The sequence below is a fragment of the Aulonocara stuartgranti genome (genome assembly GCF_965226115.1).
Source record: "Aulonocara stuartgranti genome assembly, chromosome: 23".
In the NCBI taxonomy this organism is placed as follows: domain Eukaryota; kingdom Metazoa; phylum Chordata; class Actinopteri; order Cichliformes; family Cichlidae; genus Aulonocara; species Aulonocara stuartgranti.
Genome location: NC_138958.1, coordinates 43,811,953 through 43,834,808, shown reverse-complemented (window position 1 = coordinate 43,834,808; position 22,856 = coordinate 43,811,953). Strand labels below are relative to the sequence as shown.

At 43.0% G+C, this 22,856-nt stretch overlaps 3 protein-coding genes across 3 annotated transcripts in view; 1 reads left to right on the top strand and 2 right to left on the bottom strand.

The window, feature by feature from the left end:
• The window catches only part of LOC309701483 (NACHT, LRR and PYD domains-containing protein 12-like), a 442,279-nt gene that overhangs the window by 386,260 nt on the left and 33,163 nt on the right, over positions 1 to 22,856 (bottom strand). The window lies entirely within an intron of this gene.
• The window catches only part of LOC309700187 (NACHT, LRR and PYD domains-containing protein 12-like), a gene marked incomplete at its 5' end in the record, with an annotated part of 83,442 nt that overhangs the window by 36,850 nt on the left and 23,736 nt on the right, over positions 1 to 22,856 (bottom strand). The window lies entirely within an intron of this gene.
• On the top strand, positions 8,398 to 11,524 carry LOC309701527 (histone H1-like). Its single transcript, XM_082525779.1, has one exon. It carries the CDS (start codon positions 9,301 to 9,303, stop codon positions 9,712 to 9,714), a length of 414 nt encoding a protein of 137 aa, XP_082381905.1. The 5' UTR covers positions 8,398 to 9,300; the 3' UTR covers positions 9,715 to 11,524.

The following is a 22,856-nucleotide window of genomic DNA, read 5'->3' as shown; positions in this document are numbered from 1 at the left end:
ACACAGGTCGGCCTATATTGACACTGAACTGCTTTATCATCATTTTTTAATTAACATGCGTTTTATTATTTTGAAATCAAGCACCTAGGAAGTCTGTTCTGGACCATGCAGTCCTGAGTTTTATTATAACGGACTGCCAACCCCTTAGTATTGTGGAGAGTGTCGGAGAGAAACATTCCAAGATCAGAGGATCCTTTAACGTACTGGGGGAACAGGAAGACATCTTATCTGAACCTTTTCCACCTGGCTTTACAGTTTTTGTGTACCCCAGCTTCATCTGTGCCTCTGAATTTTCCAAAGCTGGGGAAATGCACCTTAGAACACACATGCATCAACACTACAATGAGCGGGCGGAGGGAGGTTTTGGAGTCTTCTCACACCCCCGTTCTCTGCGACAGGCACGTGCGGGGGGGGGGGGGGGGGGGGGGGCTAGAGGGGCTTGAGCACCCGCCCCTTTCCTGATGGGTGCCCAAAGTGCCCTTTTGTTGAGGCAACTTTTAAAAATATTTTTTTTATTTATTTTTATGTGTGTGTGCGTGCGGAGTCCTGTCTGTGCCCTTCAACAATAATATTTAACTATTAATCACAGTTTTGCTAAATAAAAGGATCTGGCTTGCATCAGTCACATGATCACATTTAACCAATGATCGCCCTCGACGGCAGAACGCGCTGGTTACGAGCCGGGAATGAGCTCACAAAGAGCACGCGCATTTTTTGCGGTCCGGAGCTGTAAGAGAAACACAAGTTAACTCAGAGACACAGACTGATGCAACAAAACCAGTAAGTAGGTGTACAGCGTACACTGTAGTGTGTAGCACACAGGAGTATTAGCTTATTACGTACACGTTGGTAAGTTGTCTTGTGGCAATTTGACGAACTGAAACAAACGAGCGTGCTGTGTGTGCAACAGCGTGACAAACATTACCTGTCCTTTTATTAACTGCACATGTAGTGCTGGTCATAGCTGCTGGCTACCTGTGTAAGGCTGTCATGGGTCTGTAGCTCTGTCACCGTTTTAGTGAACATATTTAGTTTTAAAGTAAGTTACAGAGCATTTCCTGCCCTTCTGGGGGGATTATATTTCACTAAAAAACGATCTAATATACATGTCCACATAATTATGCATTATTATAATTATAATATATTAAAAACACGCTGTATTTTAAAGAACATACATTAAGATGCAGATTATATTAGATTTATATTTTAAATAAGACAAAATTTGGATTTTACAGCAGCAAAATGATTGTATCTCTATACATGTAATAAGCTTTGCCCTGCACAGAGTGGATAGTGAAACAAATGGAATCATCATAAATACATTATTTCATATTTATTACTTCCCCCTCCTCATTGCTTTATTATTGTAGCTCTAGTAATAAATAATAATGTAAGGATTCTGGATCAGCACCATGATGCCCATAGTATATACAGTATTCTGAAGAAGGTCTAAAATGTCAGTGTGTTGCACCAAAATATTTAAGTAATTATCAGTTTTAGTTCTTAGAGTGTACCTCAAAGCACACTGTGTTCTGTTGATCTTATGTGCTGCACAATAATGTTTAATATTTAGTATTTACTGTTATATTACTATATATCATTGTGATGTTGTTTATTGTATTGCTCTCGTTTTCTTCTGCTTGTTTTCTTTTTTCTTTCTCAACAGGTGATCCAGGTGATTGATGTATGTGTGTGTGTATATATATATATATATTTATTTTTTTTTTGTCTGCTTATTTAGTTGGTTTTTGTTTTTTTGCCCTTTATCCCTGTCCCAGGACACAGCTGGGAGTGATTGACAAGATGAGACAGAGGAAACGCAAACTAAACACACTGACATGAGACACGGACCTTCACCACAAAGCAGTAAATACATAGACTGAGGCTACGTCCACACGTACACGGGTATTTTTGAGAACGGAGATTTTCCGTTTTTGTTTTCAAAAATAATCCCGTCCACACGTAAAGGCAGAAATGAAGGAAAACACTGCTAGGAACATGCCAAAGCAACAGGTGGAGATATATTCCTAACCGTGCAGAAATGCTGGCCAATCAGAAGTCTAGAAGCCTCGGTGGGAAAAAGTAAACAAAGCTGGGGCATAGAAGGAGAACCAAGTCGTATGTGTGGAGGGACAGTAACTGTGTGTATATGTAATCATTTAAACACTGCAGAAAGTACAATTAACACTAATAGTATAATAATAGTACCTGAATTGTACGGAGCCCCTCTGATGACATGGTCCAAAAATAAATAAATTGTGGCCACAAAATACCCTCGAAATACTATTTTCGAGAGCACGAAATGGGTATAACGTGGCAACGAATTACGCATTTGTGGCAACATCATATTGATACAATTCCTGGACAGCTGCGTAGAGACACAAGCATGAGAGTAGGCTAAACCTATACACCGTGGACAGAGACGGTATGAGTGAGTTTTATTTTAGGCTGGGAATGAGCTACAATGCATTTTGAAAAGCCTGCAATGCAAGGAACCATTATTACGGAGAGACATTTAAACAGGATACTGAGAGCCCAGTTGCTTTACAGGGCCTGGACGCCGGGATAGATTTTATTGTCAACCAACTGCAAGGGCCTGGGAAGGATCACGGTTATTGGTCAAGTGTTTCGTGCCCACAAATTAGCATTTCGTGCGCACGAAGTAGTATTTTGTGGCCACAATTGATTTATTTTTTGGACCATGTCATCAGAGGGGCTCCGAAGAATTGGGATACAGCCTCTGAGATAGAAAGTGTGTGACCGTGAACTCGACTCTCTTTATGACACATACACACACAGACACACACACAGACACTTGTTTTCAGATTTTAGTGAGGACACCAAAAAGCCTCAAAAATATCCTCAAACTCGTGAGGACGGCCATTTTGTGGGACTCTATTAGCCCACATAGTAGCATACCAACTCTTTGTCCTCACAAACATGTCTAAACAGGTACACACACACACACAGACACACACACAAACAGGTTTGTCAGGTTCCTCGGCTCGTTCTCTGCGTTCAGTCCATTGAAGGTGATTATTGAGCCAATCACAGCTACAGAGCTCACTGTGACTCTTCTTCTCTCTACAGTCACACAAACAAACACACTCAGAGACTCTGACAGCAAAACTACAACAATGTGGTGTTAACACTCACCCTGCCTCAGCTCCACCGTCCTCCTGCTGCTCTGACGGAGGCTCAGCTGTTTCTCTTCCTGTTCCCACCTGCTCGGGTGGCTCCTCCCCTCTGCAGTTACAGGAAATCAGGTGTGTGTGTCTCTTGTTGAGACTGGTTCTTCCTGCTCTCTATCATCACATTGGGTGTTTCCAAATTCAGGGAGAGGATGCTTCGAATGCCACATTTGTAGGAAATTGTATCACATGGACGCGACGAAGGCTGTTCAAATTTGAAGTCTTCCAAATGCGTCCTTCATTTCCCTGAATTTGAAGGATGGGTCAGGTGTGTCCTTTGTGGCCCAACATATCCCAGGATTCATTGCGGGCCATACAGGAGATATTTTTCTGATAATGATAGTGATCGAAGTGGGAGTTAATGCAGGAGACGAACACTTTCAAATGTAAGTATATGAAAATCTGGTGGTGCAAAAGTTTTTATAGCGGGTGTGTTGTTAGGCTCTGGGCATCTGCATAGACATGTTCTTTTTTTGAGAATGTGAGGACAAACTTGAAAGAGAGACACTGTGAGAGTGGACACATCCACACTGCTGCTGCATCTGTGCTCACCACGATGGCCTCCTTCAGAGAGATGGAGGACTCACTCTGTCTTCTGGCTGATGTAAGTGTTCAGCTTTGAACAGCTGTCGTTCCAGCTGCTTTTAACTTTGTAGTTTCACATTTGTACAGACTTTATATTTTTTATAGACGTGTCATAAACCAGTCCTTAAATCATTTTCATTATCACAGATACAGTCTACACTCTGCATCATGAGCTGGTCAATATCGCAAAAGTTGTAATTCGTTTCATGTTTCATGTAAACTGCTCTGAGGTCACAGTGACACCAGCAGATGTAGTTACAGCCTCTCTGTCCCCACCATCCCGGCCCACGTAGACCGCAAAGGCCGGGTCCTCCGAAGGATGCAGCCGACGAATTGGGACACAGCTCATGTCTGACAGCAGTTTGAAGAGGAAATGGATTCTGTTCTGTTCTTCACTCATCACCTACCTGACAGCTGACACCTCACACCTGTTTCTCAGCTGCAGGTCAGACAGAAGGACACACAGAGGATGGAGGGAAGGAGGATGGATCTGCTAGTCTGAAAGTTGGTATGTCAGTTTCTGGTCAAGTTTTTGTTCAACAGGAAACATAAACAGAAGCAGGATTCATACCAGCCTCCACTTGAACAGCAGCCTGCTTAAACTGTCTGCGTGTCTCTAGCTGATCTCTGTCTCCTGCTGATGTCACAACGTCTCCGTTTTATTTGAACACTGGAGGTGAAGATGGCAGATTGTTGGCTAAAATGGATGTCTGTGGCATCCTGCATTTAATGTTCAGCATCTTTGTGAAAAACCCTTTAAAAGTTGTTTAACATGTCCAAAAATCCAAAACTGTTACAGATTACAAAGATGTTGTTTCTATGGGCTCAGGCTGTACTTGCTAGTTCACATTTCGGTAGTAATGTTGATGATGAGGATCATTATTTGTCATTGCTTTAGTTTTTATTCCACTGTTTCAAGGACATGCACTTAGTAGGGACAGCGGACTGGACAGGTCTTCAGTCTGTCTCGCTCTAAGACAGCTGGGTTAGGCTCCAGCGCCCCCGCGACCCTGAAAAGGATCAGCAGAAGTGGATGGATGGAGGGTCAGTTTGTCAACATTAGAAAAACAAACATACTACCTGCCTTAAATGTGAAATGGACGGGCTTTATGTTTGCTCGTTGTTTGCTAAAGAGACTTTTCTGCAGCATTTCTCTCCCGACTTCTTTGTAGCACCTTTCACTGTCACACATTTGATCTTTACAGCAGGGCTGTGCCATATCATATACCATACTATAGAATTTTGACATAGTAGCTATATAATGTTACTCCTACTTTATAGATCTCCATCACCCGATCCTCCGAAAACCTCTTGGAGTTGGCAGCACTCGACTGAGCCATTTTGTGCAGAAGAAGATTAAAATGATGCTTTAAACTCCAGATGTTATCTGAGCTCAGATCCTAAAGCCAGACCTCTGCATCTTCATTCTTGTGGAAAAGCAGAGCAGATGTTGTTTTCAGGAGGATGCTGCTATAATGGCTTTAGTTCCTTGCAGGTAATTATGACGACAGCGGAAGCAGCAGGAACAACAAACAGCCCAAACTAACAGACAAAATATTAATGAAAGTCCAACCCAATCTCCTCCATCCCCGTATCCTCCACTATTTGCATCTTCATCTGTGAAACCTGCAGAGCAGAAACAGTGTGTGGACAAAGTTAGCCGGTATGCAGACATGTTTGCTTTTGTTACAGGAGTTTGAAACACATCTGCAGCTCATTCAGAGGCTTTGGGGCCGTACACACTTCATTTTAAATCAGTACAGCCGATCTCACAGCTGCTGGATGTTTCTTTGAATCATAAGAACATTGAGACAAACAAGATGATCATGAAAATCATATTAATGATTGATTTGGCCTACGTTTGATGCTGAACTGCAGTAGCTCCTGACATTGTGCTTTTATTTCGTCTGGATTAGTTTGCAGCACTGCTGCACAGTTTACATTAAAGTGCACTTTTGCAGAGCAGACGACCCCCTGCACGACTGATGGGGTGAACCAAGGCCCTGCATCAGACAAAGAAGCATTATTTCAACTGTGAGTCATGCAAAGCAGCTCTAGTAGAGTCCTGTAAATGAACAGACTGGATCCCTGTAACGTACCACCTCAGTGACCAGTGGAAACATTCAAATGTTCAGGTAGTCATCCTAACTGACTTGGGGTTTCTGCCAGTGTGTTACAAGTGAAGCAGCTTGCCTGGTCTACACACTGGGACTCGTTTCTTTAAATCACCATTAATACAGTTTCAGCTGCTGACACATTCACTAGTGGGTAGTAATTAAAGCATGCTGCACCACTCATGAGTGCTATCATTCAGCACTCTCATTCATTTGTCTTAAAGCTGGTAATTAAACTCCCTGATGCCTCACTCTGTCTCACTCTTTTCTGTGTGTGAGAGAAAGAAGATGCAGCTGTGTTTCTAACAGCTGCTCTGGAGGAAGCCCTGCAACTCTAGAATCTCACCTGAGTCTGTGACTGTGAGCTTGATGGAGTGCCTGAACTCCTTGATGACTCTCTCACCACAGATGCTGTTAGATTTGTATTGTTGATTGTCATTTATGCTTAGAAATATTTACTTATATATGCTTAGAGTTTTGTAATTAGTTGTAGATTGGTAGAGGTTTTGATCCTTGATAGTCTGCAAACTTTGTGTGTATTAGACAGCACTTTGGGAGCATGAGAGGTCATACCGTGTCTTATTGTTTTATGGTAGGATTAACGTAGCTACGTCTGTTCTAGTCTAAGTGCTCTTTGTTTAGATGAACTGCAGGACTTCCTCACCGTGTTATCTAGGATGAACCATCTAGGGTGAGGGGGAGGCTACCCTCTTCCTGACCAAGGATGTTTGACCCTTTGATCAGCAACACACACACACACACACACACACACACACACACACACAGGCAAGGTACTCTTTGTTTGTATGTAGACGTCGTATGTTAATGAACCTATGCATATTCATGTAACCTCAATAAAAGGACAGTGTTACGGGAGGACGGACGAGACCAACTGGAGTCAAGCGGTTGTCCGGTTCTCTCCCGTGCACGAGTAACATGAAGAACTTTGCCTATTTGTGTCTTGCTTAGCAGTGTAATTATATTGTCTTAACGTTCCAGCGAATAGGTTTATGCTACAAACCTAACATTAATTGGTCCTTCGATGCCGGAGCCCTGGAATCGCATTCACCGAGGGGAGGAGAGGCACGCTGAAAGCCTGACGTCAGCCAGGAAGTTCCTGTGGATTCGCGGTCTGTCTTTTCTCCTCGATGAATGACGGTCAGCGGGATTCGGGCTGATATTACACTCTAAGCAACGCCAAGTAAGTTTAAAGAGGCCGACTCTATAACCGTGTCGTTGTGCAGTCTCCGCCACTGTGTGAGGCGTTGAGAAGAGGCCGACTCTATAACCGTGTCGTTGTGCAGTCTCCGCCACTGTGTGAGGCGTTGAGAAGTTCGCTACTTTGTGTAGCGATACCCGGGTTCCTTGCTACTTTGTGGAGCAAGAGGTTCCTCGCTACTTTGTGTGGCTAGAGGTGAGTTCTCCGCCGCTTTGTGGGGCGTTGAGAAGTTCCGCGGGGTCCAGATTGTGCTGGACGATAGGCCTATTTTGTGTTGTTTTTGTTGTCGTCGTCGTCGTTGTTGTTGTTGTTGTTGTGTGAGTGTGTGCGGAGCAGAACATGTGGTCTGTGACACCGACTGTTGTTGTTATCATGGGTTTCTAAGCAACCAAGAGTGAGTCGGAGGGAGACAGACGTTTGTGCTGGACTTTGCTCCTGGCAGCACAAAGTATTTATGTAAAAAAGAGAGAGAGCGACGGCTCCACAGCTGCGCGGGTTCACGCGAGCGCGGTCACGCGGGTTTCGCGCGGACCTGAGCCGTGCGGTTAATCGCAGGCTTAAAAATGGAAGAGATTAAAATGTTAGAAGTTTTCAGAAAACACACCAGCCTTGAAGAGCGTGTGGAGAAGGCCAGCCCACATCAGCAGCTATGCTCTGGTGGGTGGCTGTCCCCCCACCCCTTGCTGACACAAAACGTTAACTCTTCAGCCTGTGTGCCAGACCATAGACGTAATTGAGGTGGATAGTTGTTAAAAGTCATCTACATTACGCTTGTGGTTGCTTAAATTCAGTACGATGACATGTGAGGTGAAGTGATATAGATAAATATTTAAACTAATGAAGTGCATAGAGGCACTTGACCTGTGTGGAAGACTGTCGTCTTATTATGAGCCATTGTTGAGATATAGAGCACATCTGTGAAAACAACTAATATGCTGAACCCTGTATGAAACATCTAAAAGTACATGATGGAGAAGCTGAGTTGAATATGAAAGTGTAAGACTTTGCCACTGTGGGCAGAGCAACTACTGTGTGATGTTGCGTTGCAGTTTTTTTTTTCTTCTGAGCTGATGAGCAGGCTACACATTATCAGATCGAGAGCTGTCTGAGAACTACTCTAAGAGAGGGAAACAGCGCTATGATAACTGTGATAACTGGAGTGTGCAACGTTTCCATGAGCAGTTTTCCTGCATCTTGACTTGTGTGTAGAGTGTTCATAACATCAGCATCATGTTTTTGATTATTTGTTTGTTGGGTTGAAAAATAGTTAAATAAACTGGTTATCATATTTACGGATCACCATGGCACATATCATCAGCCATGTGATTTATTTTTGCAGATGACAAAGTGAGTGTGAATGTGTCTGACATCACAGTGTTTTTGTGCACTGTGCAAGAGTAATTGCCTTTGATTGTGAGTGACAGCGGTGATTTTGCAGGTCACCAGCTATTGTAAATAAAAAATAAAAAAAAGAGTGAATAAGAGGGAGAATTTATATTGTAGAAAAAAATAATCATAGGAAAAAGGTTTTGTGTTGATCAACCAAAAAAACAACAACTATAATTTCATTTTCTGCTTTTAAGAAAGGACTGTTCACAAAAACACAGAGCGAGAGAGAGAGAGAGATATGTGTTGATTAAGCAGTGATGATAATAATGAAATGTCTTAGTTTGTCACTTTCAGGTGAAAAGCAGACCTGAATCAATTTTCCACATGCAGCGGTCGGAAGAAAGTTATAGTTTAACATCATTGGAAACATGCAGGCCAAGTTTCTGGCTGACTTATTTACAGTGCCATGTGTTTCTCAACCTCACAAGCGAGCTCACTCCTCCCTGAAGATAAGGAATGCAGCTCCATGATAAAGAGACAGCAGCAAGTCCTGAGCACAAAAAGTCCCAGCAAAGCAGCAGCAATGTGGATAAACAGCAGCAGAAGAAAGCAAACCCATCTTCCTGTCTGATTGGATGAATTCCACGGAGGGGCGAGCAAGATGGCGGTGGCAGCATGTTGAAATGCTCAAAAAGGACTGAGTGACTCGGGCAAGCCACATGCAGCTAGCATGCTGGCTAGCGACATGAAAGAAATGGACCCTTCATGATGCGTTCAACGTGCCAGCGCTGTGGTGGGAAAGGCTCCATCATAAACACGCCCTGCGCCCTGCGCCGAGGTTCAGGCCAAGAAGAAGAAGACGATGACTTCCAAGCCCAAGAAGGTCGGCCTCAGCGTGGGCGAGCTGATTGTGAAAGCCGTGGCCGCTTCCAAGGAGCGCAACGGCCTGTCCGTGGCCGCCCTCAAGAAGGCTCTGGCTGCCGGAGGCTACGATGTGGACAAGAACAAGGCCCGTGTCAAGACCGCCATCAAGAGTCTGGTGGCGAAGGGCACTCTGGTGCAGACCAAGGGCACCGGGGCCTCCGGATCCTTCAAGATGAACAGGGTTACTGAGACCAAAGCTAAGACGCCCGCCGCGGCCAAAGCCAAGAAACCGGCAGCAGCTGCTAAGAAGTCGCCCAGGAAGGCAGCAGCAGCAGCACTTCAGCCACTAGCACGAAGTCAACCGCATCAGAGGACAATAGTGAGAGTGGCTGTGACTTCACTGTGCATGTGAAGAAAACGTTTGAGGAGAACTGAACAGTTGGAGTTTGACATTTGCCACCTGTGGAGTAAAATGGCAAGAAGAGACAGTGGAACACAGGACAAAGCTGAAGGAGAACTGCCGGCTGTTGGACTGTTGAAGTGGGAGAGGACAACAGAGTGAGAAGACTAGGTGAGAACACATAGGAATTATTTAATGTGGGAAATCAAAATTTGGGTTAGCAAACCTGGGGAAAAGAAAACTGACTGCTTAAGTTGGAAAATTGAGAAGGAGTCTGAAACATTGCGAAAATAGAAACATATACAAAATCACACACACACAAGCAGAACATGCATTAACCCTACTAACAATTCCAAACACAAAATGACTCATGAAGACTCATAGCACATTAGTTAAGAAATGATTAAATAATAGCAGAGAAATGTGTAGGAAAGGCAGCTTTAAGAACATGCTCTGCTGGAGATGCAGCTCCACAGACATGCATTAGACCTGCCTAATAACACAAACACATGTAATGAAAATTAGCTTGTTATCTTTCATCAGTGTTACAATAGTGTCAATTTAGCAGACACTTGTTATCAAATGCTGAATTTATCCTAAAGAAAAAAAATTGACTCTCCAAGTTGCAGGACAACAATTTAACTTTTGTGGGAAAAAAAAAAAAAAATCCTGGTTTGATAAATCAGTGATCAGACAATAAATTTAGTGTTAAAATGGTAAATTGGGAGAAGCTTCCTGCTTGATTGAGGCAGCATAAGTAATTTACTGTATGAGGGAAATTGTCTTTTGTGATACTATTTTGAACATGCTTTTCTGTCGTCCTGTCAACTTAGTGGGTTAATAGCTGATATGCAAATTAGTTGATTGGTTTTAGATTAATGAAAGGTGACTGAATTCTAGTACGAGTGAATGAGATGTGTTGGAGTTGTTGTGTGTTGAGTGGAGACTCTAAAACACTGAGTTTCCTGCTTTGATGTGCGAGTGAATCCTGTATTTAGATACACAACTCTGAATACGTCAGAACAGACTGTTTTGTGAAGTGCATGACAGCATGTCACATGTTTTATGATGAAGGGAAAAGGAAAATTGAATAAAATAGATCTGTGGCCTAAATGAGTGAAGAGCACAGACCTGGTAATTAAACTCATAGCTAATAAGACATTAGGATTATGTTGTGTGTTGTGCAGCTGATGGTTGATTTGGAGTGAATCTAGCTGATGATTTTTCTTTTGTTGTGAAGTTGAGCCTGCCGATTAGTATGATGGTATGATGAACCATGCTAATGGTATGATTTACCTGAGATGAGGAGTTTGTGTCATGACTTAACAAGGCCTTTTTATTTTGATACTTTCACAGTGCACTGAAAGTTTTGTTTGATAATCTCTGTTCTTTAAGCAGATCTGCACGTCGGGAATTAAAAGCGCTACACGTCGTCGAGAAAATTGTGCCAAGTGAGTTCTCCACATTTAAATGGACTCTGGAGAAAGCCACTTATTTGGGACAATTATTAAATGACAGTCCCAGTCCAAAAGGATTCAGCGATGTAATCCAAACTAAAGTTCTTCTTTTTCTTTTGAAATGACGTCATTTTGCTGAGAGTGGAAACTAAATGCGACGATAGGTTCCACTATCAGCAAAGAAAGAAAGAATGAATGCATGAATGAGTGAGTGAAAGGAAAACAAACTGACTGACTGGTAAAAAGCTGACAAAAGCTGACAAGACTTTACTGATGTAACACGACTGTGTGAAGTTGACCCCCGCCTGGCAGGGGTGCAGATGAGTCTGTGTGTGCTTCCCTTTACAGAAGCAGGAAGATGACAGCAACACTCGAGGTTGCATGATGATTTAACATTTTAAATGCCATTTTCTGTGTCTGTGAATTTACTATGTGTGTGTCATTCACTAGCTTGTGTGCTCACAGAGATAACTGTGACAAAGTATGCATACGCCTGCGCAAGCGCTAACATTTGCATTTTCGTTTTTACAGCATTATGGTTCTTCATGTGTTTGATCATGTGATTTATAGGAATACTGGCTAATGTTTCTCTACTACAAGATTTCTGGGTTTATGTGTGAAGAAAACTGTAGTTACAGGCATATGTTGATGGAGAAATTAATATAGTTTGAGACATACTGTGATGAGACCAGTGTTACTGTTTCCACAGCGAGTGTTAACTTTATGGTGTTTTATGGCACCTCTAGAATCCGTTGACCTGTGTCTGACCTCCGTCTGACCACAGTCAATGTGTATTGCTAATGTTTGTTTCTTTGAGAATGCTGTAGTAGATTCAGCTGAAGCGGACAAGTGACATGGGTAAAACAAATAAGAGATTACGGTATTTATGGAATAGTTTATTATGGGCTCATTTGCTGGCCACTTTTGAACCCATAATAATAATAATATATGAGTGGAGTGACTTTGCTTAAGAGAAGTCACTGATTACATTAATGTTAACAGAGTACATGGGATAATCCATGTCTGAGGTGAATTAGGGTAATAGTTGTAGTTACTGATTTGAGAAAACCTGCACATGACACTTGTCTTGCTGATGTTGAATGCTTATTACTCTTATGATACAATTGTTTACAGGTATGAAGTTTGATTTCACTTCCAGATTTTGCTTTCCAGGCCGTGATGGTGTGTATGCAGGCTCCTGGGAGAGCCAGGTGTTAAGCAAACTTAATATGCAACACACGCTAACATCTTTTATTGCAGGGTTACGGAGCTACTCCAGAGGAGATGCCCTGATGTTGCCTGGGACATGATCTAGCTAATCTTTTTCTTTAAGACAGGGATCCAGGTTTGGTGAGTTGACGCATGGGAATGTCCATGCGTCAAGAGGTGGAGTGCAAGGATTAACATTAAACAATGTTTACTATTATTGTTGCAGTGATTTGTGTGATTAGCCGTTTTATTTACAAATATTAAACCTATGCAAGTGGTGCATCCATGTTCAGATGAGGCTTTGATGGCCTATAAGTGAAGTTCACTGAACTAAAGAATGTGGTTTGATGATTGTTGACATGCTCTCCAAATAGAAGTTTTTCTTCTTAGCAAGGGAATACAGGTGCAGCAGTAATCTCCTGAGAAATCTTCAGAGGCCCAGTGAGAAGCGTGAACCATTCCAGGCATAGCTGACAGCCAGGCAGTGGTTGAGGTCAAAGGTCAAGCTGGTTGGGGCCCATCATGAGATCAGACCTTGGAGCCACAGCAAGGACCATGAAACTGCCTGCAAAATAGAGGAGAGGATCGTCCACAAGATGGGAGCTGAGGCCAGGAGAGAGGCTTCAGGAGGATCAGAGATCATCTTCAGCACAGCAGACATCACACAGAGAGCTGTGCTACTGAGTTTCCAGGAGATTTTAAATAAAATGAAAGATTCAATATTGACGCTGAGGAAGACAACTAAGGTGTACGACGTGCTCTGCCTTAAACCTTCAGCAGCGTTGGAACATGAAAACTCGTGGGATGAGGGGAGCGTGCCAAGCTCCATCGACAGCGCAGAAGGAGTTCGGGGATGACATCATGATTCTATGAAAGCACAGGAACCAGAAGCTATGGTGGTGAACCTCAATAAAAGGACAGTGTTACGGGAGGACGGACGAGACCAACTGGAGTCAAGCGGTTGTCCGGTTCTCTCCCGTGCACGAGTAACATGAAGAACTTTGCCTATTTGTGTCTTGCTTAGCAGTGTAATTATATTGTCTTAACGTTCCAGCGAATAGGTTTATGCTACAAACCTAACAGATGCTGTGGTTGGTTGGTTCACTCACTATGTATTAACAGACCTCTCTGCATTGAATCATATCTGTTATTAATCTCTGTCTCGCTTCCACAGCATGTCTTCATCCTGTCTTCCTTCTCTCACCCCAACCGGTCAGCAGATGGCCCCGCCCCTCCCTGAGCCTGGTTCTGCTGGAGGTTTACGTTGAAACCAAGCACACCATTGTTTTTCTTGTGACATTACCAATAAGTTTGATGTGTCACATGGCCCTCTTCCTATTGAAAAAACAAAAGTTGTATCCAAGATGGCCGACTTCTAAATGGCCACCATGGTCACCACCCATCTTGAGGAGTTTGCCCCTCACATATACTAATGTGCCACAAACAGGACTTTAATATCACCAACCATTCCCATGTTATTACGGTGTATCCATATAAATGGCCCACCCTGTACTTACATTATAACCAATCCGCTCCTTTATCCCCACTTAAAATATTTTTACTGAACTATTGTAATATTTGCTGCCATTGCTGCTGTCCTCTTGGCCAACTTACTCTTACAAAAGACATGTTTAATGTTAATGAGATTTTTTTTTAACTAAATAAATAAAGGTTATATAAAAGTCGCTGCCAAAAACTGATCGCGGCTTCTACCTTGTTACACGAATGTTGTTTGTGGCTCAAGATGACTTTATGTCATCCATGAGGGAAGCATTTGACATATGTTTCACATATTATAGCCCAACAAGTTACTTATAGCAGTTTAAATACGAGCAATCACTTTTTGGCAAATACCAGAAATCAGTTTTTGGCAGACAATCACTTTTTGGCACAACACCGGTGTCTAGCAGGTTTTATATTTTAGAAAGTTTAAAGCTCAGCTTAATAGAAGTAGTGTGGTCGTGAGTTTTGCATAAACAAATTTGTGCAAACCTCAATGAAGTGAAGCAACATTATAAAGAAGAGTGAGCCTAAATGACTCCCCAATGATGTGAGAGACTGATAGTCATACAGAAAACAATGACTTTGAGCTGTTGCTGCTAAACGTGCTTCTACAAGCAACTGAATCTTGGAGTGTACTTTGGTTTGTCTGCTCATAAATTGGTGGTTCATGATGATAAATGAACTTCTGAACTGGTTTAACATCAGTGCAGTGGCTGGTCCATTCCTTGATGTATATGTCAACGTTCAAAATGAGCCATTTAAATCAGCTGTGTTGGATCAAGGACACATCTAAACCCTGCAGGACAGCGGCCCCGAGGCCTGGAGTTCCCACCCTCAGTGCAGTGGAAATAGTCTCGTGCCAGTCTTGGTGCTGCCTTTGAGTCTATATTGCCGAACACTGTGTGCACACATTTCTTTCCTTCCTAAACAAACACACATTTGTAAAGGAAAATTTAAATTGAACTCACAGTTGGCGGTTAATCGTTATATAGTTTAGATGTACACCGAGAGACGCATTTAGTGGGACTTTTACACCGCCACAGATTTTCTTCTTCTTTTTTGTTACATTATTGACATATACTAGATATTTTAACCTAAGCAGCAACAATCATGTCTCTGGTACAGGCACTTTCCACCATGCAGGTTAAGCTAAAATGTGACTTGAAACAAATTCTGGGTTTCCGTTCCATAAAGGTTCATTTCATCTGGTAAGTTAGCCCCTGAGGTAACAGTCTATGTGAACATAACATACTCACACTGACTCACACTCAACTTGATTGATAGTGATTTCCTGAATTAGGCAAAGCGCACAGAGGAAATTCATTTGCATATGTTTGTTTTCACAATCACTGAAATCCAAGTTAGGCATGTTTCCCTTTGTTGTTGTTGTTCTTGACACGAGTGCTTCAGTTATTTTCTCATCAGTATGTTAGGACAGAAAGGATTCTGTTGTGGATTTATGATCATCTCACGTGTGTCCATCTTTCAAACTCTTAGATTGTGTAGACATTAATGCAGCTGTCAGACTGTAGGCCAGTTTCTTTGCACTGTAAGCATTGATTGGATGCTACTGTAGCAATCAGTGCTTACACAAAACGTCCCTGCGTAAACCCTCAGACACACAACAAACAGATCAATAGTATCTGAAATTCAGAGTACGGATCTTTTTACACATTTCTCACAGAAAATCACCTAAATCGCTTTCGTGTGAGATGCACATCATGTTTGCCTCATAAAGACTTGCCCTGTATGTATTCATTTCTTTTGACTTTCACGTGGAATTGTCACCTAATATAACAGGTCCATCAGTAAATGGTGTCTATCTTCAGTTTCTGTCTCCTAGACTTTGTCCCTGTCAGGTTACAGCTGAATAGATAGTCATATCATGCAGAGACTGCATCGTACTATAATGCTCGTATGATCGCGTTTGTCATAAGTGGACTGGTCTTGTTGAAACTTTGCATAAACCTTGCCCAGTAAACTGTGAGTGCTAACATTTCTATGGCATATGCAAATACTTTAGACAAATCCCACAGTTGTCTATATTTGTATATTTGACAGTTTAATGAAGCATTTAGAAATCAAAGGTCAGATTAAAATGCTGTATCACAATAGAATGTGATATCACACAATACAATATTTTTAATATCACACACAGCATGAAAGTTTGCTAGTGTATATTATAAAAATATTACAGTATGTTGGTATAACTTTATCCCCTCCTAGTTTTTAAGATACAAATTTTGGCCCACACTGATTTGTGATCATATTCCTCTGTCCACTAAATGAAGATGGAGGCTCTGCTCTTTATTTCTGTGTTTCTCTGGAGAATCCTGGTAACATGATGGCTTTCTGTCTCTAAACACACACGAGCTTAACTCCGAATGAACACGATCAGAGTTCATTGAACCAACTCTGATCAGTCTTTTCTAAGGGTTTCAAGCCTTTCTTGTTCGAGCCTCTCTTTGTTGTTGCTACAGTTATGTGTAATTATTAATAGTATTGCAGATGTTAGCCTCTGCCTGCAGTGTTGATGTGGGTAAAGGCTTTAACCATGGATTAGCGGCAGGTCCCAGCTTGTAAATTGTGGAGCATTAATGCCCACTCCAGCTCCTATAACCAAATATAAACAGTTGGGATGAGAGTTAGCTCAAGCCACTACAACAGCCAGCAAGAATGATCTGTTCATGCTAGCATTAACAGTGCCTATACACATAGCGACACACGGGGGAGGGGCCTAACTAATAACCAAGATGACTACAGGCTTGGAGGTGCTAAAAGTCAGATATACCAGGAGCAGTTTGGGCTTTAGAACAAATTTTGTGTAATTATAACAATATGTAACAAACACAAGAAAATGTGATCTACAGCACAGTGAGAACTGGCAACGCTTATCTGGAGGGGTCAGAGTGAATGAACTGGACACCTGTAGAAGCAGGATTTGATTTCCACTGATTTCCTTTCTGATCCGATACCAAGTAAAATTCAGGGTGGTATCGACGATACTGATCTGATACGATACTCTGTACAAAAACTTATTTTTTTTACTCTATCTTTTATTTTATCTCAAATTATAGCGTCGTAATGATCACAGGACATCAGATTACTTGTTCTTATCACTTAATGATGCAGAATTATCATATAGAAATGAAAAACCTGAAGTTGTGGCTATTTGTTGCCTGCCTGCAGCATTAAAGGACTCCGTGAGAGACGTCTGTCTCGCCCTGGCAGCACCTCTCCCTCTCCTCCTCTTCAGTTCGCCTCAACATACGCTCGTCATATTCTGTGATGTGATTCACTCTGAGGTGTTTGACCAGGTCAGCGGTGTTACCACAACACCTCACATTCTTGCCACATGTATGGCAAACCACGTCTCAGCTGTTCGTGGAGGTAAAATACGTCTGCACATGACTCTGTTTACGCTCAGCCATTGTTGTGAGTGTGCACGCCAAGGGGCCGGACACAATGACGGGTATCGGAGGAATCGATATTTCAGTATCGATCCGCACATCACTAGTTGAGATACGTTTTAAAGTAGTCCAAAAAACAAATGCATATTTTCCCGAACCACTGTTCCTTGACTAAGGTGGGTAACGTGATGAGGTCAAGGAAGGGTGTGACGGAGATTTGATTGAAAAACTTTGTCGTCCGTTAAAGTTTCACGTTGGCTTTTTCATCTTGAAAGCCCTCTCTGCTCGTGTCCAACCCGGGTGAACAATCACAGATGTGAGAAATGTAAACAAACCGTCCGCAGAACGCTGATCAGGTTATTTTAAGCGCAAGAAAACAAAAACGTTGCGCTCACCGTCGGCGTCACGGACGAGGCCTGGGGGTCCGGGCCCGTCCACAAAGGTCATTGTAACACAAATCATACGATTGCTAATGAAAATGCTATAAAGCTACATCGCAGATAAGTCTCTGGAGTAACAATCAAGGCCATGTTAGTTATTTGATGAATAGTATCTGTGCCACTCATGGCGCATGACTGAGGAGGACGTTGACCTCTGCAAGTCAGGAAAGTCTGCTACTCATTGTATAAATATGAGATTCTTTTCAAAAACCAGCCATCATCTCGGGAGGCTGACTCCAAAGTACCATCTCACTTCAAACTTGCAAAACAAGTCGAGTCGATGCGAGCGCACTGCTTGTTTCTAGTTAGTCTTTAAGGATGACAGCATTAGTCTGCTCCTTTGTATGAAATAAAGTGAGTCGAGTCCATGTGGTCTGGCACCCACCCACATTTCTCTGCTAGTGATCCATGAGGACTCCACCTTGTTGCCAGTTCTCTTGTGTGGAAGCTTCAGGAAATGACAGCTTCACTCTGACGTGTGTGAGCTGTGTGAGGTCTGTGGTTAGAAGTTTACAGTGTTTGCTCTTTGTGTCGTCTGTAATATGCTCTATGGCTTTAAAAAAGTGGCCACATGTTTCTGTAGCTGAATTTGTCCATCTCTGACCTTCTGAGACTGTATTTTCAAATAGGGACGTTCTGACTTTTCTTCACCTTGTACTTCATTCTGCAAATGTTTTATACTCTATTAGAGTTATTACATTATTCTGTTATGCTATAAAATCAACCCCCATATAAGATCGTACTTAAGAAATACATTTAAAAACCTTCCTGTGCAAATAACCCAAGTTATCTAGAAGAAATAAAAACTGCACCGCAAACCAAACTCAGGTGTTCGACCTGTTGAGCTCGGGAAACTAACTGGTGTTTCATTTTAGTGAGTGCTTTGTTAGATTCCTTCATTTGAACCAAATGAAGTTGATTAAAGTTGATGCATTGATGTGTTTGAAGTGTTTTGTTAGTTGCGATGGATCTCCTGCTGTCTTTTTTCCTCATTATTAAAAGAGGATTTCTTTGAATTTCAAACATCCATTTCCTGTTTATCTGGTCCCGGGTCACAGGTGCAGCAGTCTAAGCAGAGAATCCCAGACCTCCCTAAACAACCACTTCCTCCAGCATATCCAGGACAATACTGAGGCATTCCCAGGCCTGCTGAGAGATATAACCTCTCTAGTGTGTCCTGGGTCTGCCCTGGAGACTCCTCCTCATGGGACATGCCCCAAACACCTCACCCAGGATATTTTTAATGAAAACATCACAAATAAGTCGTCAGGTCTGATGGTCACATTTGTGAGATTCAACCACCATAAAGCAGAGATTACACAGGACACACTGTGTAACCCTCAGCTCAGGTGTGTTCAGGACATTTGCTTGGAAGAAGCCGTCTGTGGATAAATCCTGCTCTCCACCTCAGCTGTCAGGTTTATCCAGAGAACGGCCGTCCTGACTTCCAGCAGCCCCACAGTCCTCGTTTCTAATAAACTGGCATCACTGAAATGAACTGTCTGCCTCGCTGTTCAATAATCTGCTCTTTGCCAATTTCCCAGCAGAAGCTTCCACTCATATCAGCATTTTTCTGTGATTCTCACATGAACTAAACATAAAAAGCTGAAGCCAACCTCAGAGTTCCCCGTAGTGAGGAAGAGTTTCCTCTGAGCCACAGCTGAGTTTGATGCGTCCACAAAGGAAGACTGACGGGAGGACAGACTCTGGGAGAAAGGCAGATATTAAAAGATATGAATACAAAGTACGCTGCAACAAACAGGACAGCAGATTATGAAGAGCGGTTAGACCTTCATGTGTCAGTCATTGAAATGTGATCAAAGTTACCTGTTTGACATCCTGATAGAAGAAAATCAGCTTCTTGGATCCGTTTGCAGCAAAGAATTCATGGATCAGACTGAACTGGAAGAATCAGACATTAATGACTCAAAGGTTCAACTCTGAGGAAGGATCACGTCTCTGAACTTACTCTGTCATCAGAGACGATGGCGTCTTCCACCGCCGCCTCCTCCAGGCTGCCGGCGTCGGCCAGCCTGCTCATCAGGTATTTATGTCGGGCATCCAGAGCTGCCCGCCGTTCCTCCTTCACGGCTCTCGCCTGTTTGGCTACTTCTCTCCTCGCCTCATTGGACAGCAGCATCGTCCTTTTACCAGACACCTGGAGAAACATCAGCTCAGTCTACAGACGCAGAGACCAGTGAGAGCTTGGCCTGAACATCTGCAGGTTTCTGAGGACCACGTTTGACCCTGACTGGAGGCATCGATTCTGAGAGTGACTGCCTAAACTGAGCTACTGTCCCCCCTCCACTGAGACGTTGTCCTGTGATGTGTCATGGGGGGAAGTGTTCCTCACGGTTGGACTCGTGAGAAGTTCAGTCAGTTTATTCAAACTTTAAAAAGACGCATTTTCAGTCTCTGGATTTCAGCAGAAACAAATGTGAACACAGCACTTTTTGATTGAGTATAAAAGGATGAAAGAGTCAGTGATTAGTAACATTGTTGCTGACTGATGCTGTTGTAGAGCTGTCTTTGGATCCTCACCTTCCTGGAAGCCTTCCCTGGATTGCTCATATATCATTAACTTGTTTGTGTTCAGTAGAATCAGGTGTTGTGGATGCAGGTCGTAGCTGTGTGAGGCCTGTACAGTCAGCGCTGTGTGAGCGCTGTGTAACGTTAGCTTAGACTTCTTTCTGTTGTTATCATCCTTCAGGTTAATGTTGTTTTCATTATGCATCACAGGAAGTGTGGGTGGCTGTTAGCCTCACAGCTCATGGAGAGTTGCTGCTGCTCTGCCTCCTCTTTGATGTTTCTGCTCTTTGTGGCTTTGTGTTACTTTGTGTCGTGTCTGAAACAAAGTGAGTCCATGTTACTAACTGTAGTCGGCTCTCTGTCTCGTGCACAGCTGACTGTTGTCTGAATGAAAGTATTTTTGTACTTTGTGTAATCTGTTGGGTCTTTGAGGCCTTTTTAAACAGCATATGAGCCATATGTATGTGTGTATATGAAAGGTTGTTTGTAAGACATCAAATTGTTGCTTATTCTAGAGCTGCTGCTGTGCCTGATTGGTCTACTCGCTCGAAACTGAAGGTTGACTTGATTCTTTTGGTTTTTTACATTTTGTCAATAAACCAACTTCTTTATGATTTGAACGGCGTCTCTGACGTGTCACAGGCCTGTCAGCTTTCTTGGTGATTGGTGTAGATTTGAGCTTCATGCTCTGGCTGTTGTTGGGTTTTCCTCTTTCATATTAAAGCTTTTGTCCTACATTTGGCTCTAAAGTCTAATTCTAATCCCAGCACTGTGTCTGGGTGTGTGATGCTTGTTTTCCTGCTCTTTCTCATGAAACAGTCACAACATTCTCAGTCCAACTTTCACTCTTTGCTGCGTTTGCTGCAGCTGCAGTGAACATGGTGCCGTTTGCCTTTAAGAAAGTTGTGCACAAAGGCTTTTTCTCTAGCAGACAGCTGTGTGGCTAAAAGTCAGATCATTTTTTACCACCTCAGTCACACTGGACTGAAACAAGAGTGAAACTAGGAAGAATCAGAGTTTGTCCAGTGACTGCACTGATTTTCTTCATATTCACAAACTGATTCTAAGTAGTTGCATCAGCCAGCTAATCACCCGGACACTGAGCGTCCAACACGCTCCCTGAAGGGAAACGATTACATCCTCCAAACAATCACAATCTGTCTCTGAACGACTGGAATTATTCTCTGATTTGTCAATAACTGGAGTTTATCAATGCAGACACGTTGCCAACATGATGAAGTCAGTCTGAGTCGCATCTCTTTGGCTAACTTAACTCAAGTGGTTGCCGACTATTCTGGTTCTATTCCCATATAACAGCAGGGTTGCTGAGCACCTCTGTCACTCTGCACTTATGTTCCCAGTTCTCTTTTGTGGAGGAATTTTCCAGGAATTCCTGGGACCAGCTTTCCATGAGAGACCCGATCAGGAGCGACTGTCCTGGACACTCCCAGCATCACAGGGACTCACAAACCCGTCTACCACAGTGAGAAGACTGATGGTCACAGGCCCACATGTAGCTTTAGATCACACGTGTGCACTTCCTGTGGTCACTGCTGGAACTCTAGACTCACCGAGGGGCCAGTGGTTGGTGAGGCAGCAGCAGCTGAAGTCATGTGACTAATGGCTCTCAGCTTCTGTCCTCCTATTCGCCGGTGTCCTTCACCTGTCACACCTGGTCAAGAAAGAGTGAGAATGTTCAGAGCTTTAATGGAAAAGAATATTATTACATATAAAAGGCCTCTAACAAGTATTGTAGTGTTAATCAGGATGAAGTCCATCATGAACACTTCAGAGTGCTTCAGACAGTCGGTGTTTCATCCACAGAGCCTCCAGTCTGCATATCAAAGTATCCTGAGGAATGACAGTGAACCCCGAGTTCCCCTCATTACATTCATGTGTGTGACTGTGAGGAAAAGGTGATTGTATGAACGTGTGTGAGCGAGTGAATGAGGCTTGTATCAGAGTGGAGATAATGTCAGCGGCACAAGCTGGACGCTGCAGGTGTCACATGTGAATCTGTGCATCAGTGTCTGCACCTTTGTGGAGGTGAAGCTCAGGAGGTTTGGATTTGTTCAAAGCTCTGTCTGCTCCATCTTTCTTTCCCTCAGGCCTCTCCAGATCAGGAAGGAGGTCCTGTTCTCCTTCTCCCTCCTGGATTTCTGGATCCAGGGAAGGATCAAAGTCTCTCAGCCCAGCATCAGAGCTTCTGGCTGGGGGAGGACTGGAAGTTTCAGCTGGAGGCTGAGAGCCTGGATCTGCCATCTGAGTCACAATTCAAATATTCTCAGTAATCTCAAAAAGCAACAGAAAGGTGCCATTTTCATGAGCAGTGGGTTATCCAGCAGTTTGATTCATGTCAGCAGCATTTAGTTTGTAACTGCTGACTCACCTCTGGCTGTGTCCTGCTCTCAGGGTCACAGTGGACACTGTACCTTTGACCGAAGCTGCAAAGACAGTCAGCAGGGGTCTGGATGCATTCAGCACCACGTCCTTGTTGGGCAGACACCTTCAGTGACAGGACAGACAGTCCAAAGTAAGGAGACGTGGGACACAGTGAAGACACAGAAACAGAAACCAGAACTATAATCACAAAACAAACTCAGAAA